Source organism: Acomys minous (genome assembly GCF_964271855.1).
Source record: "Acomys minous genome assembly, chromosome: 15".
In the NCBI taxonomy this organism is placed as follows: domain Eukaryota; kingdom Metazoa; phylum Chordata; class Mammalia; order Rodentia; family Muridae; genus Acomys; species Acomys minous.
Window position 1 is genome coordinate 72,969,836 of NC_140497.1, and position 23,328 is coordinate 72,993,163.

The window sequence follows — 23,328 nt, forward strand, 5'->3', positions numbered from 1 at the left end:
TCCTTGACCTGCTCTTTTGGCGGGATTAATCGTTCATCTATTCTTCTGCAGCGCATTATCCATTCTTAGAACATTTATCTTGTTGCTTTATATATTTATTCCCCTGTCATTAATACACCAGTATACAACTGATTTATAACCCTAATACTGATTTATACCCAGTCAATGCAAAATTTAAAAGACTAACTATCCAAGGACTGGCAGCTCTTACGCTTATTTTAGCTTCATTTGATTTTTCATGTATCCAATTGAAAGGCAGATTTTAAAATTTTGTTCATCTAGAGTTTACTTATTTATTTATTTTTATTTTTTAACATGATTTAATCATTTCAAAACAACTTTCCTGTTCCTGGGTAGCAACAAAAACTACCATAGGTTTAGAACTTCTGTAGAACTCTGGAAAGCGTGGTAGCCACTAATGCTCAATGGAGACTCTCCTGCATTGCAGGTGATGCCACAGTGACAATAGCTCACAGGTACACTCCCAGAGAACAACTGAAGATCCACACTCAGCTGGCAGATATTATCGTGGTGGCTGCAGGTAAGTCTGTAGTGACTGTTATTTGTTGAAATGACACGCCAGAGCCGTTCCTGCCCTGACCTATGATGCATCGAAAGAACATATGGGGAACGCACACAGGTAAACGTATGACTAACTTCTGTAGATGGAATTTTGTCTCTGTACACTCATCCTACTGGTCTATCACACCTATGTTAGCATCTGTCACACTTCGTGTAAACCACAAATGGCTTTTGTAATGCACAGGAAGAATGGAGGGGAAATGTGCACTTTTTGCAGTTGCTCTGACAAACATGACTGAGCAACAGGTATAGAAACTCATCAGTTCCGGTTGGTGACATCTCCTGTCTCACGGTTTAGGGGGCCAAAAAGAAAAGAAAAGAAAAAGAGAAGGAATTTGATCTTTAAAATTGTGTTGGTGAAAATCCATTGTCTAAGTGAGGAAGAGACAGATAACCACCATGCAACTGTGACCGCACCCAAGCTTGAGACAAAGGTTAAGAGTCAACTAGAGCATGCCCCTGTGGGAGCCTCTGGATGGTGTGTGAAATCGGCTGCAACAAACTGAGAGACTCTGATTTGTATGAAAGAAGTCAATAAAGAAGGCACAAGTATTGCCTTAAAAAAAAAAGTACAGAAAAAGAAGAACCAAACATAACTTGATCGTCAACTGAGCCACTTAAAGCCACCAGTTCCCAAGCTGCTGAGCTCCCTGTCACTGAAGCTGTTAGGAAGAGAGTTTTTTTTTTAAATATTCTAGGGGAATCCCTGCTAATTTTAAGAATTAACTCTTGCTGTATTTTGAACGACATAAATATTTCATGCTCTTTTTTCTTTAGGGTTCTTAAAACATCTCAACAGATCAAATATCATGCTGAATAGGCACAAGTGGACAAAAGCATATCAGGCACGTTGTCTATAGAACGTGTTATGTTTCTTCTGTGCATTTCACTTCTTACGTCTAGTGTAACGAGTGCAGTGGTGCAGAGGGCAGAGTGATGTGAAAATAGTATGTGAAAAATAGTAACTATGTATATGTTTATTATAACATGTTTAAATTTATGTGTTTTAATCAATAGGGTGAATAAGATAACATGAATGATATTTTAGACCCCTCCCGGAAAAGGCTAGAGTGCAGTTCATATGTGGGACTGATTTACTTAGATATGGAGAATCTGCAGCATGCTTCTGATGTTTATCAGACGTGATTACTGTCAGATAGCAAAAGGCAGGTTGAGATTGTTCACTCAATAATCATTGACCTCTTGCAGTGCAGCAGGAGATGTTTCAAATTGGACAGATAGGATATTTAATAAAATAACAAAACCCACCCATTATAGACATATTTTTGTGGGAAACAATATATAAAAAAACTGATCAATCTAAAATAATGCCAGCTAAAGATAAGTGCTACAGCGAGGTTTAGTGAAGGAAAAGACTATGAATGAGACATCATTTTAGATACTGATCACGGAAATTAATTTGCAAGAAATGGCCATTGGTTAGAGTCCCATTCCTGATCATTTGTCTGCCCACTGGATCCACTCTACCTTGTTCTGCTTTGATCCGGGAAGGTAGATGAACAGGGACAGCCTGGCCCAGGGACAGCCTAGCCCGGGGACAGCCTGGCCCATGGACAATCTGGCCCGTGGACAGCCTGGCCCATGGGCAGCCTGGCCTGTGGACAGTCTGGCCAATGGACAGCCTGACCCATGGGCAGCCTGGCCCAGGGACAGCCTGGCTTGTGGGTGGCCTGGCCCAGGAACAGGCTGGCCCGGGAACAGCCTTGCCTGGGGACAGCCTTGCCTGGGGACAGCCTGGCCCATGGGCAGCCTGGCCTGTGGACAATCTGGCCCATGGACAGCCTGGCCTGTGGACAGTCTGACCAATGGACAGCCTGACCCATGGGCAGCCTGGCCCAGGGACAGCCTGGCTTGTGGGTGGCCTGGCCTGGGAACAGGCTGGCCCGGGAACAGCTTTGCCTGGGGACAGCCTCGCCTGGGGACAGCCTGGCCCATGGGCAGCCTGACCCGTGGACAGCCTGTGGACAACCTGGCCCATGGACAGCTTAGCCTATATATCTTGGCCACATGCTTCTGCCAACATTTGACATTGCAAGAAATCTGAAGGGAAAGGAGAGAAAGCTCAGGGCAGGCTGTTTCTTCTCTTCTACCTCCATTCTGCTACTTTCTTCTGCGTCTGTGACTTTTGTTGGCGAGCCCACACTCACAACTTCTGCTCCCACTGCACTGTAGCAAAGCCACATCCTCCCCCGCCTCTTCAGGAATAGTCTCTAGAAGCCTAGGCTCTCAACAGCCCCAAACACAGCTCTGTAAAAATTCCCTGATAACCTTTCTTCTCGAGATACTCTGAGGCGGACCCTGTAGCCCATGCAAAGTGGAAGAAAAATTCAAAGAAAATGTCTGATAGAACAACATCCAAGCAGAGAAAAGAGAGTGAGAAAGTCCTTACAGGAGGGTGCATGCCGTACGGTCCAAACTGGAGATATTGAGAGTTTATTGTATATACTCTTCTGGGTTTGATTGTCCACTAATTTGTAATGAAGGGCAGTATAAGAAATACAGTGGAGAAGGTAGCCAAGGTCACCTCACATGTGCTCTCAAAGGTGGGAACTTTGGTATGAGCCGAGGATAGAGAGCAAGAGATAAGTTCAGGCTTCTAACTTTCCAGTCACACAGTCAAGTGTAGTTTCCATAAAGCCAGAGGCAGACGCAGAAAGAAAAGCTATCACAGTTTTACTTACCGGATCCAGTTTTGTTTGTTTGTTTCCCATTTTCTGCCTTATTTGGCTCATAGTGTTTATATCTAATTTAGGGTTAATTGTTAGATCCCTTGCCGTATCCAAAGCTTGAATGATGGCCTCTGTCATTTTCCTGTCAGTCATATGTTACTAGTAGCCAGGCTCTAAACTTCACAAGGATTTATAAAATATAAAGGGAAAGCAAACATCCCAAGTGAAATTGGATTTGACGAAAAGAATAAGACAGTTTAAATTAGTTTTAACCAAGTTTAATTGTATTACTTATTAGGCATTTTTCTTAAAATGGTAACTCAAGGAGCAATAATTTGTTCCTTGTATAATGAAGCTAGAAGTATTCCTTTTTTTTTTTTTTAGAAGTTGTGGGTAAGCTGCTATACTTACTTATGAGAGGTTATACTCAGGTGCAAAGTTTTGAATAAGATTGACAGAAGTAAGGTGTTTTTAGAGATGCAATTAGTGTTTCCAGACTACAGATGACTAATCAGTGACACACTGTTATAGCAACAATGCATTCCTAGGCAACAAATAGCATGTTAGTATCTTTGAAATGCTTGTATCCACACAGAAGACTTAAGATTGGTGAACAGAGATTTTGAGTGGTCACCTTTCTCATTAATATTAGGCAGGATGATATTAATTTTTTGAGAGTGTTGTTTTAAATATTAATGACTTATATACAGTGAGCCATGCCTCAAAGTTTTCGTTTATCAATTATAACATTAAATGGATATTTCCCTATGGTGGAGAAAAGTTTCTCAGCATATATTTTTGCTCATGTTTTGTCTTGTCATCGTGACAAATGGCAAGTCCTTTTGTGAGATCTACTGGATCAAATTATACGTCACAAGTCATGGTGCCCAATGCTGTTGTCATCCTGGAGTTTCTCCCATGGGTTCCTTTTTAAAGTCCTAGATCAGAACCAAGCCCAAGGTGTGACAAAAGACAGAGAAGGAAAATAAAGAGAGGTAGAAAAGAAAGAATTCAGCTTCTCCAGAAAGGTGCATGCCTAAGGTCTTGCTGATGACTTCCTCCACTACAGCCATCTCCCTTGGAGGAGCCTCTTGCCACCAGAGGATCCAGTCCTCTTTTGTGTGCAGGTCACTTGGCCATAGGCCACCATGGCTAGGAGACGTTTTGAAGGAAGAGAATGGGTATAAAAACATATTCCTTGCCTTGTCCTTCACCTGTTATGCCCCCTCACTAGTTACAAAGACACACTGAGTGCTGGAGGACAGCTTCACACGTAGCCTTGAAATCAACCTGAATAAATAAATATTTAGCTATGGGAAAGTTCCTGGGAAGATCATTGAGATTTCATGGAAGACAAGAATTGTTGTTACATTTCCACTAATTTGTTCACTAATAGTCAATAGTCATCAGGACAACTTAGGGATAAAGCATGGAGCTCTTAGTAATTACAGTAATAACAGAAAACATGAGTTCAACTAAAAAGAAGTCTATATAAATACATACTAGCAATACAGTATTACTAAAACGAGCACACTATGCATCCTGTGTGGGAAAGCAACACATACAATCAGCAGCAGGTATTAAATAGGTAACGAGTGATCTAATGGCACAGGTAGCTAGCACTGGGAGGGCTGGAATGTCAGCATATATGGAAGCGGTCCCATCTAGAAGTCGGAAAGAGCAGGGGTAGGGGCGCGTGATGTGTCAGAAAGACTGATAATCTCCTAGCGACGACAGTGAAGAGTTTGGTGATGAAATCTGGAAACGGGCTTTGTAGACAACAAATAAAAGAAGGAATACTGTGTGACGAGCCTGAGGCATGAGCAATATTAGCTTATGTTAATCCTGGTCTCATCTCTCCAGTTTCCCGTAGCACCCATTTTATAGGACTAACTGTATGCCACATAACTCTTGAACATACATTCCCCCAGAACTGAGATTTGCAATTCGTTGAGTCTCAGACTGGAAAATCAGACCGTGTAAAACTCTGCATTTAGGAAGAAGAGGCTTCAAGGCTACAGGAAGCTACCAATCTGAGCCCCTAGAGACAATCCGTTTCCAGGGCTCAGAGTACCTGTTTGTAGTTGTTGGTCATTGTCACTCTCATATGGCAGGAATGGGCTTGATGACTATTCTTCCTTTTTTTCTTTCTCTTCTAGAGCTTCTCAAGTACACAGTTAGAATAGCACAGAAGTGGGAAGAGGGTTCAGTCAGTAAAGTGTTTGCCTTATAAGCACCAAGACCTAAGTTCACTATACAAAACCCATGTGGAGAAAGTCCAGGCAGGATAGAGTGTGCTTCTAATCCCGCTGCTGGTGTAAGAAACAGGCATGTCCCTGGGTGTTCACTGTCCATCCAGGCTAGACTACTGGGGGAGTTTTCATATAATAAAGACCAAATCTCTTCTTGGTAGCCTGTGAGCATATACAGAGGGAGGAGGTCCTCCTCAGTCACAGTCAGAGGGGAGGGGAGTAAAGGGAAAATGGGAGGGAGGGAGGAATGGGAGGATACAAGGGATGGGATAACAATTGAGAGGTAATATTAATAAATTAATAAAATATATTCTTTTTTTAAAAGACCACACCCTATGTCAAAAAGGAAGGGGTAACTGGTACCTGAGGAATGACACTGAAGTTAGTCTGTTCTCTCTACTTAGGTACATAAATGTGTATTCCCACCCCCCCCCCCACACACCATCTGATCACAGCAACTGCCAATTAAAGTGTGGTGCACTGATTTTGAGTTATATTAGAAACAAGGGCTTCTTCAAATTGCTTTAAATTTAGCTGATATGCCTTAAGATTGTAATTTTTAAAATATGAAATCTTTACCCTAATTATTAGATGATTTTATATAGTGTAACATTATTTTGAGGACTGCTAATATTTCTAGGTTGTCCTTGTATTACAGTTAATAAAATCATATGAAAGAAATAAGTTCTTTATAAAGAATCGCTCACAGTGTTGTGGAGAGTGGACTGATTTGAGCACAAATGTTAAGATTAAGAAAGTTTGAAGTTGAAGACAAAATAGACTGTTATAGATGTCTAAAGTGTACATTTGCAAAGATAAGAAGAGTATCATTAATCGTGTCAGGGATTGGCTCTCTCCCATAGGGTGGGTCTCAAGTTGGGCCAGTCATTGGTTGGCCATTCCCTCAATCTCTGTTCCATCTTTTATCCCTATATATAGTGTAGGCAGGACAAATTTTGGGTCTAGGGTTTTGTGGGTGGGTTGGTGTGCCCCTCTTTCCACTAGAAGTCCTGCCTGGCTACCAGATATTGTCACTTCAGTCTCAGTATCCCCAACTGCTAGCATAACTGTCATCTGAGAAGGTTCATCCAGCAGATAATGGAAACAGACGCAGAGACCCATAGCCAAACATTAGGCAGAACTCAATGATTCTTGTGGAAGAGTTAGGGAAAGCTTGAGGGAGCTGAAGGGGGTCAAGGACACCATAAGAAGACCTACATAGCCAACTAACCTGGGCCCATGGGACTCTTAGAGACTGAACCACCAACCAAAGAATATGCATGGACTATACCTAGGCCCCCTACACATATGAAGCTGATGGGCTGCTTGGTCTTCAAGTGGATCCCCTAATTGATTAGAGCTGGTGCTGTCTATGTCTTGGACTCTGTTGCCTCCCTTTGGATCTCATTTCCCTAGCAGGGCTGCCTTGCCTTGCCTCCGGGAAAGAGGAGGTACTTGGTCCTGATGTGACTTGATGTGCCAGCACGGCTTGGTAGCGGGGCGAGGAGTATGGTGGAAGTGGGTGGGAGAGCAGGGAGTAGGGTTTCAATTGGAATGTCAAATGAATGAGTAAATTAATAATAAAAATAAAGCATACTTTGAAAGGGAGTAGTTGAGGGCAAGACAAAGTCAGATTTGTATGAGGCCATGGAGGAGGGACCAGCAACCTCGAATCCAGGACATACATTATAAGATGGCAGTAGGGGCCTCTGGGTCCTCTTCTGAGGCATGTACTAAGTGTGGAAAAGTCCTTCAGATTGTTATTCAGACAGGACAGCAATTTGTTATGGAACTTCCCAAAGTCCCTCCACCCATTCGAGTAAACTCTGACTTCGGTTTCCAGATGAACGCTGAGTCACTGGGCTGTTCACTTCTGGGTGCAGCTGTTGCAGGGCTGAAAATGGCATCTTGTCTTCCCGGCCATCCTCTCTGGCAAGGTGATGAACCACCTCAGCCTTGGCTTTATAGCATCTCCACTGTAACACTTTTCGAGATAGATACCATAATAAAAAAGCAGGACAAATGGCAGGGCAGTTTAGTGGTTTGTAATATTCACACACTCTGATGACACCAGGTGACCAGCTAACTTCCTCCTAACACTTCTCCCATCAAATCAACTCTATGGCACATTGCCATCAGTCATCATCGGAGGATCTCAAAGGATTTTTCTCTCTGGGGTACTTATCACTCCTTGGAGTAGGGTTAGTAATTTTCCAAGCGCCTGAACAGTGAAATTCCAAGGGGTAGGACATGGGTAGAGTCTGCTCACTCCCTAGCTTCTGTACGCTGGGAGTATAGCGAGTTCCCATACAGTCCACATAGGTTATGAACGACGGCAGCACGGTTATGATGCCAGCACCAAAATGACCACGCTTCCCATGTCCCGGCTCTCATTCTCCAGTTTCTCCCCTTTAGCTAGACTCTGCTTCTCCATTTAGAATTCCTTCCCTCCTTTATCTCAGATTTGTCAGTTATCTGTAATGGTACAGAGGGATGTGCATGAGCCCTGGGAAGGGAGAAATATTTAAATCCCAGCTCAACTCCTTATCAATTGGGTAACGTTGACAGGTCGGTCCAGCTCTCTGAAGTCCTTTGTCTCCACTCATATTAAAATCAACAGCACATAGGGCACTTTTCTCCCTGAGTTCCATTCCCATTAGCATTTTTTGTTTGTGTAAGTTGTGACTTGCACTTTAGTGATGCATAAGGATGTTAAGTGTATTTTGTGTATCTGTTGCTCATTGGTCCTTCTTCTTAGAGAACTTTTGCCACTTTATTGATTGGCTCAATCAATTGACTCTCTATGGGGCCTTGATTTTTGAGCTCTATATGCACTTTAAGTGTTAATCTCCTATCAGATGAGTAACTAGCAAAGATTCACCCTATTGTTCCCTTCTCTGTTGAATGTGCTCCCTGTGTGGCAAATGGAAAATGGAAAATGGCGAAAGCATTCTGCTTTGGAGGTTAGAAGATCAATGGAGAGAGGGGGCGGTGGTGGTGGTGGTGGTGGTGGTGGTGGTGAAGGAGGAGGAGGAGGAGGAGGAGGAGGAGGAGGAGGAGGAGGAGGAGATAGAAGGCAGGAGAGGAAAAGACCCAAAGTGGGTTTATGTGGCACACCAATATGACCACATAATGAGGCTTGTTCTGCTCATGTAGATAAAAGCTTCAGAAAGATGGGCATGGGCTTTCAAGTAGCAATTGACAGCCTTTAGGCAGGGAGTTGCCATGCTCTAGGTGGGATGGGTATCAGTAAACGGAGAGAGACGGGAAAAGGGAGATAGGAAAGATTGCCTGGAGAGTAAGGCTGGGATACAGGACCCCAGAGCCTCTTCCAGGTTTGGGTACCACATGCTAGTTCGAAATGGATCAAAGCAATGTGGACATAGAAGAGAGAATAACCCACCCTCAAGCAGATGGGCTTTCATCAGCACAATGAAGGAAGACAATCTCTAAACATGAAAAGAGAACACCAGAGTGTGACACAGGGGCTTGGGATGGGGATGGGTTGGAATGGAAAATTCCACCCACAGGTTAGATACCCTGAGAGTGGTTGCTATCTTAATCAGTAGTTTCCACAAGTGTTATTGATCAAGAGCTTTCCCATCAGTTTCTCAGCCTGTGAAGTCTGTTTAAATCTTTGCTTAGAATGACCTCTTTTAGCCATTCTTGGACCTTATAAATAATATTTCTTCTTCATCTTGGCTACTTTAATCTTTTTAAATTAAATTAATTAACTTGTTTATTTACTTTTTATCCCAATCATAGCCCACCTCCCGCCTCTCCTCCTGGTCCCACTCTCCCTCTCTTTTCCATGTATTCCCCCTCTCCTATCCCTCAGAAAAGGGGAGCCTCGCCCACTCACTACCCCAGCAGGTCAAGTCAAATCAGGACTGAGTATGTCCTCTACCACAGTGGCCTCGCAAGGAAGCCCTGCCAGGGAGAAGTGATCAAAAAGTATGCAAGAAAGTCCTTTTCAGAGACAGCACCTACTCCCCTTACTAGGGGACCCACATGAAGATCAAGCTGCCCATTGGCTACATATGTGTCGAGGGCCTTGGTCCAGTCCATACATGGTCCTTATTTGGTGTTTCAGACCCCTTCAGCACCCCTGGGCCCAGGCTGGTCTTCTTATGGAGCTCCTGTTCCCTCTGGGTCCTTCATTCTTCCTCCCACTCTTTCACATGGCTCTCTGTGCTACACCCAGTGTTTGGCTCTGAGTCTCAGCATCTGTTTCAATCAGTTGCTGGGTTGGGCCTTTCAGAGGACAGCTATGCTAGGCTCCTGTCTGCAAGCATAGCAGAGTATCATTAATAGTGCCAGGAGTTGCCTCTCTAGTATGGTGTGGCCAGGTATTTGTTGGACAATTCCCTCAATCTCTTCTCTTTCTTTATCCCTGCAAATCATGTAGGCAGGGCAAATTTTAGGTCGAAGTTTTAGTGGGTGGGTTGGTGTTCTCCTCCTTCTGCTTAGGAGTCCAGTCTGGTTAAGGAAATCATGAAATTTGCAGGCAAATGAATGGAACTAGAAAAGATCATCCTGAGTGAGCTAACCCAGACCCAGAAAGACACACATGGTATGTACTCACTTGTAAGAGGATATTAACCATAAAGTATAGGATAACCATACCATAATTCACAGACCCAATGAAGCTAAACAACAAGGAGGACCCAAGGGTGGATGCTTGAGTCTCACTGAGAAAGGGAAATAGAATAGACAGAGGGAGTGCTTGAAGAGAAGGAACAGGATAAATATGTAGTGCGTTGTTAGTATGAGCATGTTGTTGCAAAGCTATTATATGTCTGTCTATTGAGAGAGAGAAAAAAGAGATACAGATGAGAATGCAGACCAGAAAAGGAGTGAGAGGTATAGTCCACTGAGTGTGAAGATTAAATCATTAAACTGGGTCCCACGCAATAGAATGAACCATAGTTCTTTAAAAAGAATAGAAGGGTACTTTTACTGCTTTGAACTGTCAAGGTGCTATGACTGTATCAAAGGACAGGGCAGCATTAACTTTTAAAACTAGGAGGTGCCTCTCTGTAAGTGATGGAAAGTAAGACTGAGTGTTTAGCTGAGGGATGGGTAACATAGGTTACCCAAAATGTAGGCTTTGGGCTTTATGTCATGGGCAATCTTAACATAGTTATTATGATTGGAATCATATGTTCAGTTAAACTTTTAGGAAAGCTTCTGGGTAAAAGCAAAACCGGACGTGGTTCTGAATGAACACAAAACCATGTAGAAATGAAAGAGAGAGGCAGTGAGTCAGCTGGAAAGACATATTGGCCTTGGAAACTGTGTACATGGTGTCACAGTTGCAAAGAGGAGCATAGAGATTGGAAGAGAAGACCAGGACAGATGACAGTGAATGGGCGGGAAGAGGTAAGAAGTTCAATTTGAACTAGAGGCAGTTTTCATATATTTGGGAAGAACTTCCCAGGGACGGGTTGAGATATGTAGCTTTGGTGTCTGGGAGATTCCAGAGTAATGAAAAGCAACAGTGACGTCAGGCAAGGCCTGAAGCAAGCATGCACAATAATGCTTCTGCTTACAAGGTGAATGTCACATTCTGTTCTTTTTTAACTGTGCAAGTTAACAGGGTAACTTCTACAACACTGTCCTCCTGCCTCTCTATAGTGTTGCTGAACATAGCCTTTCCTTCTTCAGCAATTGCACAGGATGGTTGTGTAAGGGGAAAGTGGTGTGTTTCTTTTTTCATCAGTTAAAAGCATTATGTAAGAAGCACCAGATCTTTGATAAACCACAATATATCTTATATCACGGACAAATTCATGTCCTACCACTAGAATTGTTGACTCAGATTCATAACATTTTCTCTCCATGCTTGTGTACCCTCTACTGCATGGTAGATTTGTCATGACAACTACGTGCCTTCAATTTGTTTTATTTGCTTCTGCTATGTGGTTTGTTCAGGTTTCAAAAATGGTTCCAGCCTTCACCGTCAGCCCACTGTATTGTCCTTTCATTTTCACCCACCAAAGAGAGTTCAGTTCTAAACATGCAGCTCTCCTGCCTATTTTAAAGTTATTTGTTTGCCTTTTAAAGTCAGAAGAAGTGATCTTCTCAGTCGTTTACAGCTTGATCACTTCTGAGCGAAGTTTCCCTCCTTTTGACTTGCAACGGCTACTGAGCTCACTATTGTTCTTTGGAAGCTGTGACCCGAATATGGAAGCACTACCTTCTGTGCATGGGCTCTGTGGATTGTCCTAGCATCTGTCTGTTCTCCTCAGTTTCTCCTTGGCTTGTTATTGGTCCGCACCTGGGCTGTCCATTCAACACTGTGGATGCAATTACAGCACATAGGGTGCTTCATAATAGCACAGACTGCAACCTCTGTCTCCCTTGGCTAGTGTGGATGGTTATCTTCTTATTTAAAAGAGAAGTGTCTGGTGTGTGTGTGTGTGTGTGTGTGTGTGTGTGTGTGTGTGTGTGTGTGTGTTTCTGTGTATAGCCTTGATTGCCTGGACTCACTTTGTAGACCAGGCTGGCCTCGAACTCACAGCGACCTGCCTGCCTCTGCCTCCCTGATTTATGGGATTACAGGCATGCACTACCATGCCTGGCTGCAATTGGGGTATCTTAGGATATTTCTAACAGATCGCTGAATAAGGTCATTACAGATATCCTGGTTTATCAGGTGATTGAAAATCTACTTTTGGACATATCTCTTAAATACCACCTCTAGCTTTCATAGCTCCAATCAAGCAACCCCAAAGAAGGGACTACAGCAGTTTTTCTACCATACTTCAAAGGGACTTACCTCTTTTCAGTTTATTGGTTTTCCATAAAGATTACTATGTCTTAGTTTATTATACCAAGTTTAATTTATAGTTTGAAAATGCTATTTATAGTACTTATTTGGGGCATAAAATATGCCTTCATAAAATATAAATACATAATTTCACATAGGTTAACATTACTCCTCTGCTTCCAGTAGAAAAATCCTCGTCCTTAAATTAGGGTCTTCGATTCATCTTGAAGTGATTTTTTAAAAATATTATTATTGTGTGTGTATATATGACTTATATGTCATGTATACATGCTTATAGAGGTCAAAGGACAATCCTGTAGAGCCAGGGTTTTTCTTCCTAACCTATGAGGGTTACAAAGGTCAAATTCAAGCCATTAGACTTGTTTGCAACAACCATCCAGCATTTTGCCCACTGATCCACCTCGCCAAATCCTGGGTGGACTGATATTCAAGCTGTGACACAAGGATCTAGTTTCATTGTACTAAATGTAGATAATTTTTTTTCCCAGATCGCACAGCCTTTTTAAAAAGAGGTTGTTCTTTTCTACTATGGTTCTTTGTCATGAATCAGGTAGGTGTAGCAATGTGGGTCAATTTTTGGACCTTCTATTCTGTTGGGCCATGCCTTATACACAACCAAACAATAAAAGAAGAGGTGTGACATGTGGGGACTACTGAGGATTACAGTGGACCATGACTGAAGTGACCCCCACTGTACTGAGACCTCAGCAGCCAGGAGTGTGCCTTGTGCTTGTTGAACCTGACGGAGAACCTTGCTCTCAGCAGAAGACAACTCACGAATGAGTTCTTCTCCAGAGGCCCGGGTCTCATCTTCGTTGAGGCTTCTTTTCTAGAAGGTGAGGATGTTTTTGTAAGGGAAGACAGCCTTTTTCTAACCCAACAGTCCTTGGATTCTTCTTAACTCCTTGTTTGGGGCTGTCCCACTTTATGAAGAGTGAATATGGCATTGCATCAGCACCGTTGACTCAGGGCTGGCACCTGCAGAGTTCGAGGTGAGGGCAGGAGGAGAGACAACTGAGCTAACGATGAGTGCCTTCAGTGAGGGAAGTGGAAGACACTGCCAGTCCACCGTCTAGTGTGGGTAGGAACGTGAGCCCTTTTGTGGGTGAGCTCATCACTCCTGTGGGTTTGCAGGCTGTGGCACTGCTGAGCGTTCCTTCCAGACATGTGCTGACTGGCAGAGAGCAAGTGGCTTCACTGGGTTTGAAGTCAGTTATTCTTAGCTGTGGCCTTGCAGGAGCACTCATGGACATAATTACACCCAGAAAAGCAATAAACCAGTAACTGAAGGGTTACACACCAGTGCTTGTATTACAGATGGCTTGGAGGCAGTGTTTGAAGAGGGCTGTGGAGTCTGGCGGTATGCACCCGGCTACCTGCTTTAGGTTCAGGAGGAGAGCATGAAAAGGAAGGAATTGTGTTAGGAGTTCTGCACCTCAAGTAGCTCTGTGTGCAGTTATTTATTTATTCATTTATTTTACAAACAGACAGACAGACATAACCTGTCTATATAGTCAGTAAAGGGACTGTGACTCTGTTCACATTTTGAGTGAACGCATTTGCTCTCAAATAATAATAATTGTTTATTTTTACATGAACCTTTATTACAAAGCCTGAGAACTACAGGGAACCGCTGAGTGTTAGCTTTACTTGTATGAGTATAAGACAGTCAACTACACTACACATTGTTTTTCTCCGAGTGTGCTGAGTGCGCCGAGTGCAGGTGGCTTTCAATAGTCTCTGTATGTGTCACACATAGTTCTATATCTTATTATATATGTTAATGTGAAATGAAGGTTATGAAATCAAATATGGAAGATGTTCTGAGTCCTGAAATACAAAATACTGATCCAAGATTTAATTCTTTATTGAAAAACGAACAATCAATTCTGTCCCATTGGGAAATTTGCACTTTGTAAATGGCAAAATAAGGCCTACCGAATAATTATCTTTGAATAAACTTCTTTAAGATTTATTGTCAAAAAACTATAGGCAACAGAGGCAAACATCGACAGATGTGAGCTACAAAGGCTCAACATGTCCTTGAAGGGCTTTTAAAAATGAGAGTTCAGCTTATAGAATGGGGGCATGATTCGCAAATCATACATCTTAGAAAGTGCGAGTGGCCAAACTATATAAACAACTAATAGTGAGATGCATTCACTCAAAATGCGAACAGAGTCACAGTCCCTTTACTGACTATCTAGACAGGTTATGTCTGTCTGTCTGTTTGTAAAAAAAAATAATAATAATAACTGCACACAGAGCTACTTGAAGAGGTGAGGAACTCCCAACACAATTTCTTCCTTTTCGTGGCTCTCCTTCTGAACCTAAAGCCAAGGCCAAGGGAGGGTAACCTGATTTCAAACTGGGCAGTGGAGCAGAACAGACCTTTGCTCCAAGGAAGAAAAAACTGACCAACAGAAGCACAAGAACTCAACATTACTGATCATCAAAGCTGCATTGTTCCACCATACCTATTAGCAAGGCGGTTATGAAAATAGATCACACTTGCTGGCACAGCCAAAAGCATCCTTGTACTACTGGAGCGAAAACTGATACAGGCACTATGGAAAACACTCAGTTTCTCAAAGAATAAATTAGCAATCGAGCCTGTAGAAATCAGTATCTTGAATTACCCATATTCGCTTATTCATTTGAACATCACTAACAATAATCATGACATGTAGTTTAATTGTTCCCTTTTGAGTACAATGTGCTGCCACTTCCCTAGTGTGCTGGAGGAGAGACAGGAAGATGGGAATAATTGGTACTCTAATGAAACACGCAATGCATTTCTTGCTTTAACCCATACATAACACCGTTTTAAATCAAATAATACATACATTATTGCAGGCATTATTCTGCAGTATATGCCAAGCTATGTTATGCTGTGATTATGCTTTTTAAAAACTGATGGCTCCCAGGTGGATTGTTTTTTTTTATTTATTCCACTTTTTGGCTACCATGAGAAGATATCTGACTGTAGATATTTTATAAAGAAAATGTGTGTTTAGTTCATAAATTTGAGGACTGAAAGTCTTAGTTCAGTGTTGACAGTGATGAAGATATCGCTGCAGATGTTGTAAAATAGAGTCATGTGAATCATGAAAATCACATGAAGAAACAAAAAGTGAGAGGTTAGATGGTCCAACTTCTCCTTTCCTAACCATTCCCTCCCATAGAAATCAAATAGAGTCCAGAATGAACTGTGTTGGTCCCAGCCAACAACAGTCCCCACAGACATCACGGCTGTGCACTAGTCAGTGCCGCTTAAAGGTTCCCGGACCATTGGGGGAAACTCACAAACCATGGCTCGACCCTGCTCCAAAATTTATTGCATTTTTTCAAAGCAGTAAAAACCAAAGTCTAACCACTTAAAGTCTCCTTTTTTTTTTTCCTTCGAGACTGCATCTAAATATCAAGATGCAGTGGAGACCTTTAGTTTTCACGAATGTATTTATAAACACACACCCAGTGAGACAGACGATGTCACTCCTGTCCCTTGACCTGATCACCATACATGTGCCTGCTGCTCTCACTCTTCGTGCTGCTGTTGTTACGGTGTCTCTGTGTTCGATTGCTTCCAGTTTCCTGCCAATCCTCTGGCACCCTGAGGTCCACTGGAACCCGCTGGGAGGGCCTTAGGCAGATGTATAAGCTGCTTTTCTGGCCTTTAAATTATTTGTGATCATGTCACTTTCCCAGCCTCTAAGATACAGAAGGTGCCTTCACTTTACCATTTCCCAGGTGATGTGCTGAAGTCTCGCTAGCTCTCTAAGGCGTGCCAGGTTCACCGACGACCTTTCCTTAGGAAGCTCTGACGGTTAAAGATTTCATCTCCCACCTTGTTCTGTTTTTTTCCTATTTGCCCTTTCTGTTTTCTGGTTTGAGGTGAGTCCTTCAATCCTTGCCTTTTGAAATTCCAAATCTAGGGAACAAGTTCTTTCTTCTTTTTTCTTTGTGTCGCTTGCGTGAGCCGCAGACCATGAAAGGCAGAGTTACTCCTTAAATGATTAAAAGCAGGAGGAAGCAAGAATGTCTACGGCTGCGTGTGAAAGAGGTGACTGGAATTATAAATTCACTTTGCTCCTAACTATCCACCTTATCTGAATGCATTAATTGGATCATCTGGTCTTCGGAGTTGTATCTCTAAACTGAGTTGATGCAACTGCTCAGCTTTCGCATTGAGCCGGGATGCCTGGTGGGGATCAGCCCAGTCTTCTCTTCCCAGTTCCTACTCCTCACTCCTCTAACTGCTTTACACTATTAGCCCAGTAGGCATTTTCCATTTAAATGAAACTCTCAGGGTCTGGAGAGGTGGCTCACTGTCTGCTCTAGCCCTGGGCAGGCATCCACATGGTGGCTCATAACCACCTGGAGCTGTAGTTTCAGGGGATCTGAGGCCTTCCTCTGGCCTACCCAGGCAGTGCACACGTGTGGCACAGAAACGTACATTCAGGCAGAACATCAGTGCACACAAAATAAAAATAAATGAATTTCAAAGACAACGAAAAACTAAGAAGCTGAGAAGTTCTCTCAGAAGAGTACTTGCCTTGCGCACGGGGCTGTGGGCTCCTTCTCTCCAGAGCCCATGTAATCCTACACTGTGAAGGTGGCTACAGAAGATGCTAGCTGGCCAAGTCCAGGCCAGTGAGAGATCCTGTCTCAACAAACAAACAAACAAACAAACAAACAAACAAACGATGGTGGTCAGCAGCTGAGGAAAGACACCTGAGATTGTCCTCTGTTCCCTATGTGTATGACACTGTGCATGCACACTGGAAACCCAAACACGCATGTACCGAGTAGAGCTTGGAACGTTTGACTTCATGTCCCCCATACAATGTGGCATTTGCCAATATAGCCTTTGGATATTTGCCTCGCCAGCCTCCAAGCTATGCCCATATCCGAATCCACAGAGGCAGCAGCATTCATTTGTAGAGAGTAAGATTTACTCCTAGAAAGAAAAGGGAAACGTGCAGCTCAGTAGCTTTATGGGAAAATTAGTTGAGGCAGAAGCTAACAGGACTACATCATAGTTGCCCCATGGAATTCTAAACCCCACGGAATTTTTGTATTGCAAGCTGATGTAATCTACTACAGATCGAGATCCTTAGCTCTTAGTTAACAAACCAGTCCCTCTCCTGGCATTTGTAGATGCGGCCTTCGTCGTGAACGGGATTGTTCTGACACGTCATAGCCATCCATGTATCACACAGGACCAAAGAGCTTGGAGAAGGAGCGGCAGAAAGGACAGGATGTGCTGGGTGGCTCTACCTGTCAGCATTTCTTGAGACTCCCTAGAAAGAATAGGAGGATGCTTGGGAGGAATTCTCTTCCTGTTAATGGGGGTTCTGTTCAGCTGGTGTTCCGGTATCAGTCTCAATGATGCTCTATGGCTTGGGTGTTGAACACTGAGTATCATGTTGGTGGGTCTGGTCTGGGAGAGTCTGGAACTTACGGAATGGAGCCTGGCTGGAGGAGTCAGGTCTGTCCTGATGACTTGTCACTGGCCTCCTCCTTTCTGCCCACGCTGGAATCAGCTACTTTCTCTCCTGACTTCTCTGATGGAGTGGAGCCTCTGAAATTATAAATAGCAGATAATTCCTTACTTTCACACTTTTCCTCTCAGATACTGTAGTGTCAGCTATGAAATCGTAACTAAGACAGCTAGGCAGGCTGTCTTTACCCCTGGTCTGGCTGCCTCCAGAGCCAAATGATGCTTTCAAAAGTTTTCTTGATCTAGAAGGAATCACGCATCCGAGCAAATTCCACGGCACGTACCACTTACTCTCACCAGTTCAGTGGCAGGCTAACTTCCAGCTGAGGCAGCGATCCACCTGGATAAACATTTCCAAGGTGCTAGCTTTCTATCGGAGCTAGAGTTCTGCTCTTGTTCCCAGCCTCACCTCTGACTCAACATTGTGAAACCAAGAAGTCACTTAGCTCCTTGCTACCTCAGACTCTCGCTTCTGTGAGCGAGGATAATGGGCAAAGCTCCATTGCCTCACTGAAGTGGTGTGGGGTTTAATTAGGTAATGTTTGCAGAGCTCTTTGAACTCTACTAATTAAAGCGCTGTGTAAATACGGTGCTTCCTTTTACCAGGTGTGTGTGTGTGTGTGTGTGTGTGTGTGTGTGTGTGTGTGTGTTTGTACACAGTTCTGAGCCTGCCACACTGGTGTCTGAAAATACCCAGTTAGGGCTGTATTTAATGACCTGTAACCTCACACTTACACCAGTGGGAAAGGCTATGCTTTCAGCGAAGCAACTGAGCCCTACAGCGTGGCGTGGGTGCCTGTGGCTTTAGGTATTGTTATCCTATTTTATTCAGTCCATTTTGCTTAAACAATGGCAGTGTGTTGTTTTATTTTTCATGTAAAGAAGTAAGGAATGGCAAATTGCAGCACCTGATTAGACAGCTATAGTACTCAAATTAGTAGTATCCTGTATAACCATCCACGGATGGTCTACTCACCAGCCAGAGGTGATCACTTCGAGCACATATAAATTGGAAACTCTACTCTATTATGAGACTATTGCATCCTAATATGATCACGTAAGTTAATATTTAAATTCTAAATTACTAACAAATCTTTTCTTCTGACAGAAATAAATTCACGAATCGTATTTTAGCTTGTGGGAAAAACAACGGTTTGTTTCCATAGGCCTGCCATGAGCTCTTGTAGGTAATTATATTTGTAAAATAGACATTTTAATGATACAATCATAGGTATATAACAACTCAATTTCGTATGTGACTAAATGACTCAGAATTTTAGAGACTAGAAACCTAGTTAACTCTTTTATCGGAAATGTAGCCGCCTGAGACTGATCAGGGAATTCTGAAAACTTCAGAATATTAAGGTAGGAGTTTTCAGCTGCCAAGAGTTTCTGTGCAGTCTGGTCACTGGTGTGCTGTACTCGGATTGCTTCATGTTTCATACTCATTAGCATGTCTTCTGATAGACCAAGTAGTATAATCATAATTTGCACTGTTGGAAATCACACATTAAAAGCCTGACTTAAATTTTCTGAAATTTATGTCCTTTCAAATCTTCATCAGCATTATAAGAAAGGAACTACAGGGAAATTCCAGTTTTTAGATACTGACTTCTGACTGGTAGAACCTGTGCAGGAGGGTACCTTACTAAATTCCCTGGCGCAGTATCGACTGTATATTGTTATTTGCAGAAGATCGTTAGGAATTCGTTTACTGTCAAGATCTCAAAAATATAGATCTTTGACTAAAGAGCTTCAGGGGCCAAAGTGATAAAATTTAGGTTTGTTACTTTAAGGAAATGGGCCAACGTCTCTGCTTCCCTAAGGTCACTGCACTGCAGATGAATAACAGGATGGGTGGATGATTTAAGAATCAATTTATTCAGGTAATTAACTTTATTCCTTCTCAAGTCTCTGATGGGGTTGAAGACCAGATAGTTTAGTCTTACAATTAAGCTTAGTTGCTTAAAGGCTAAGGTGTTTTTAGATTTTATAGATGTTTTAAGTTGATAGAGATGAGATATGATAGATACTGATTTACATTCAGAATTTTAGACTCACCAAGATAGAAAAGATGCTTTCCTCAAGGTTTCCAAATACAAATATCCAAAGCGCTATGAACATTTATATAATTCTTGATTGTTTCATTGTTCTTCTTGCTGTATGTAATTTATTGTATATATGTATAATAATATAAATATATATGTAAACATAAATTAATTAATTAAAAAAAAAGAATCAAGTTGATTCTTTGTCAGCTTCTAGGTTAAATGAACACCATAACTCCAGATAGAGGATTAAAGAGGTTAATAATATGAATGTTTGTGGGTGTAGTCCCCTCCAAAGTTCTGCAATATTATTTTAATATCTCTCTGGCATCTCTTTAAAATCCTTAGTCAGACTTTATTTGAGCACAAAGGTAGGACTCTTAAATCAATGTCAAGTGAGATGTGATTTAACTGTGAACAGTCTGTACCCAATAGGATTTAAGGAGACATTGGGGCATCATTTAATATGACATTTCCGTTTTCAGAGTGTGACATTACCAGGGATATCACAGAAGAAGGATGACAGTGACGCTGTCTGGGGCAGGATGTGAAGGCTAAGAACACTGTCCCCCCCCCCTTCAGAATTTATTTAGCCCAGGAGACACTTTGAATAAGAATAGCAGACTTTAGCTAATAAAATATTGCCCACCTCAATATAAATAGAGGCTGTTCCTTCTTGAGAATTTGAGAGTGAATGAGAAAGTAAGCATTTGATTTCTTTTTAAACATTTTATTAATTTATTCATAATACATCTCAATTGTTATCCCATCCCTTGTATCCTCCCATTCCTCCCTCCCTCCCGCTTTCACCCTACTCCCCTCCTCTATGACTGTGACTGAGGGGGACCTCCTCCCCCTGTATATGCTCATAGGGTATCATGTCTCTTCTTGGTAGCCTGCTAACCTTCCTCTGAGTGCCATGAGATTTCTTTCAATAGTGTTTCTTTCTCACATTCTCCGATTTAAGGTCCTCCTTCCCAGTTTTTTTTTCTGCTTACACTATCTCCGAAAGTATTTACCCTGTGTTTAATGATGGAGAACACCCTCCATTGTAGAAAAAGAATCTATAAGGCCATATGTTTATTCTGAGTTTTATTGTATTTTGTAATGAGGCCTTTTAAGAGGGTAAGCAGGACTATAGAGCTCTGGGTTTGGGTTTTCTTTTCTTTAGTGTTTAAGTGTGTGTGTGTGTGTGTGTGTGTGTGTGTGTGTGTGTGTGTGTGTGTGCTGTCGTATTTCTTGCGAAGAGTAGTAAGACAAATGGAAAGAAAAGTCTAGGCTTCATTTACTTCAAGATTTTCTTATGAATACTATCACAGGGCAATAAGAATTTGTTGGGCTGGGCAGTGGTGATAGAAGCTTTTAATTCCAGAATTTGGGAGGTAGAGGCAGGCAAATCTCTGAGGTTGAGGTCAGCCTGGTTTATAGAGCAAGTTCCATGATTGCCAGGACTATACAGAGGAACCCTGTCTCAAAAAACAAGCAAATGAACAAACAAAAATAATTTGCCTACAAGTCCTCTAATGAGTGGAATGAATTGATAATGAATGATCGTTTTGTTGATAGGACTGAATAAGAGTCTAGTTTGTATTTATATCGTTTCCAGCAATTATTTTGGACACAGTTTTCCAAAGCTGTCTGGTATGTAAAGCTTTCTAAATACTTCTATTTCTTACACAATTGGAGTCTTTGATTTGTAGCACATTAACTAGTACATAGAGGTGTAAGGATGGCTGGTTTATATGCCTTTTCAGTTTTCCTCAAACACACATGCTAAATGCCTGGTCTCCAGAGTGACTGTACTGGGGAGTAGTAGGACTGTGGTGAAGTAGAGCGTAAGGGCAGGTTCTTTGGTCCCTGGGATGCACTTCCTAAAGAGATTAGGGTGACTCCCTGGTAGCACTAGAAGCAAATACAATGAAAAGAGCAAACCTGTTGATGCTTATTCCTTTCTTCTCCTCTTGTGTGGCAATTTCTTTCAAGTGGAAGCATTCCATCTTGGAAAGAGGTTCATTGGGATTTGGGGCGGGTGTTGGAAGCCTTTTAAAACATATTGCATGACAAAATTTTTCAGTTAAAATAAATCTTTTAAGGAGAAAAGCTACTCAGGATCTAAGCAAAACTTATTTCAGGATACAAACAACTTAGAAGTTTCAGGAAATTTCTAAACTTACAGGGTTCTCTGGGCTTCACAATCTTAGATAAGCAGTAATGATTTATCAGAAAAGAGAGTCTCTGACCAGCCAGGATGCCTGCAAGGCATGCAGGGAGATCCAGGGATGCAGCTTTTGTGAATCATCATCCGTGATGAGGTCAACATTTTGGGGATGCAGCTGCCTACAGGTCACCCATGCTTCTGTAGATAACGCCTCACTCATACTCTTGTAATCCGAATAAGCTGACTAGACCATCACTGCACAGGTGCAAATATTTCATTGGTCTGTCATTGCTACTGTACATGATGTAAGTGGACATTTGTTCGCATGTTACCCAAAAGTCATATAACTCTTCCTGTTTGAAATGTGATTTATCTCCTCCTGTCTTGTTCACATTTATCATGATGTGATTCCATGTGCTGTTAGGTCCTCACTAAAGGCCAACACAATGTTTCCTCTTTGATCCTGCCAGACTATGTGTTAAACAAATCTTGTTTTCTTAATAAGCAACTTGTAGATATTTTATTACAGCAATGAAAAGCTAACTAGTTTAAGATCTTTTAGATTATAATGCCTAAAAGTATTCCTAATTCTTCTGCAAGTTCTAACCATATTGTGCAAAAATTTAATTTATGGTCTTTAACTCAGAGTAAGGCTGCATTTAAAAATCAACAACAAAGAGTTCTCACCATTTTAAGGGTATTTTAATTTTTTAAAGATATTTTTCTTGAGGGACTTCTTTACAGAAGGTAATACAGTTAAGTAAGAGGAGATGTGGTCAGCCTCTCCAACTGAAAACTTGCCTAATTTGTAGTACCTCAGAGACAGTAAGGGTTGGAGAGATTTTACAGGCAGAACAAGATAGACCAAGCGAATAATTCTAGCTTTTTTTCTGACTGTCAAAGTTTTTCTGGAGCATTTTCTAACATTTACATTCATAAAGATTTCCTGACGTAGCTCTGAGAGTCAGTTTAAGGGCTTATATGTATCACATGTATTCCCTTCTGTGGACTTTCTCATATTGTGAATACGGAGCTATCACAAAAAGGGATAGTCAATATTGTCAGTCAACTGATTTCTACTAAGAATAGATTATCTCAAGTATCATTGATAATAAATACTTCTTATAAGGGTTCTTAGCTCAGAGAAGACAATATCAGAGTTTCTCTGTGTAGCCCTGGCTGTTCTGGAACTCACGCTGCAGACCAGGCTGGCCTTGAACTCACAAAGATCTACATGCCTCTGATTTCCAAGTGCTGAGATTAAAGGTGTGTGCCACCACTGCCTAGATTCTGTCGTTTCTT

General features: G+C 42.0%; 1 protein-coding gene across 4 annotated transcripts in view; it reads left to right on the forward strand.

The window, feature by feature from the left end:
- The window catches only part of MTHFD2L (methylenetetrahydrofolate dehydrogenase (NADP+ dependent) 2 like), a 96,772-nt gene that overhangs the window by 44,090 nt on the left and 29,354 nt on the right, over positions 1–23,328 (forward strand). For 2 of the 4 annotated variants that reach the window (XM_084760070.1, XM_084760069.1), the window contains exon 6: positions 449–541. The exons of 1 other annotated variant lie outside the window; for it this stretch is intronic. In XM_084760070.1, coding sequence (XP_084616196.1) covers positions 449–541 — 93 coding nt within the window. Of the gene's footprint in view, positions 1–448; positions 542–880; positions 1,265–23,328 lie in introns of those variants that run through there. One more of the 4 variants, XM_084760072.1, reaches the window with a different exon arrangement.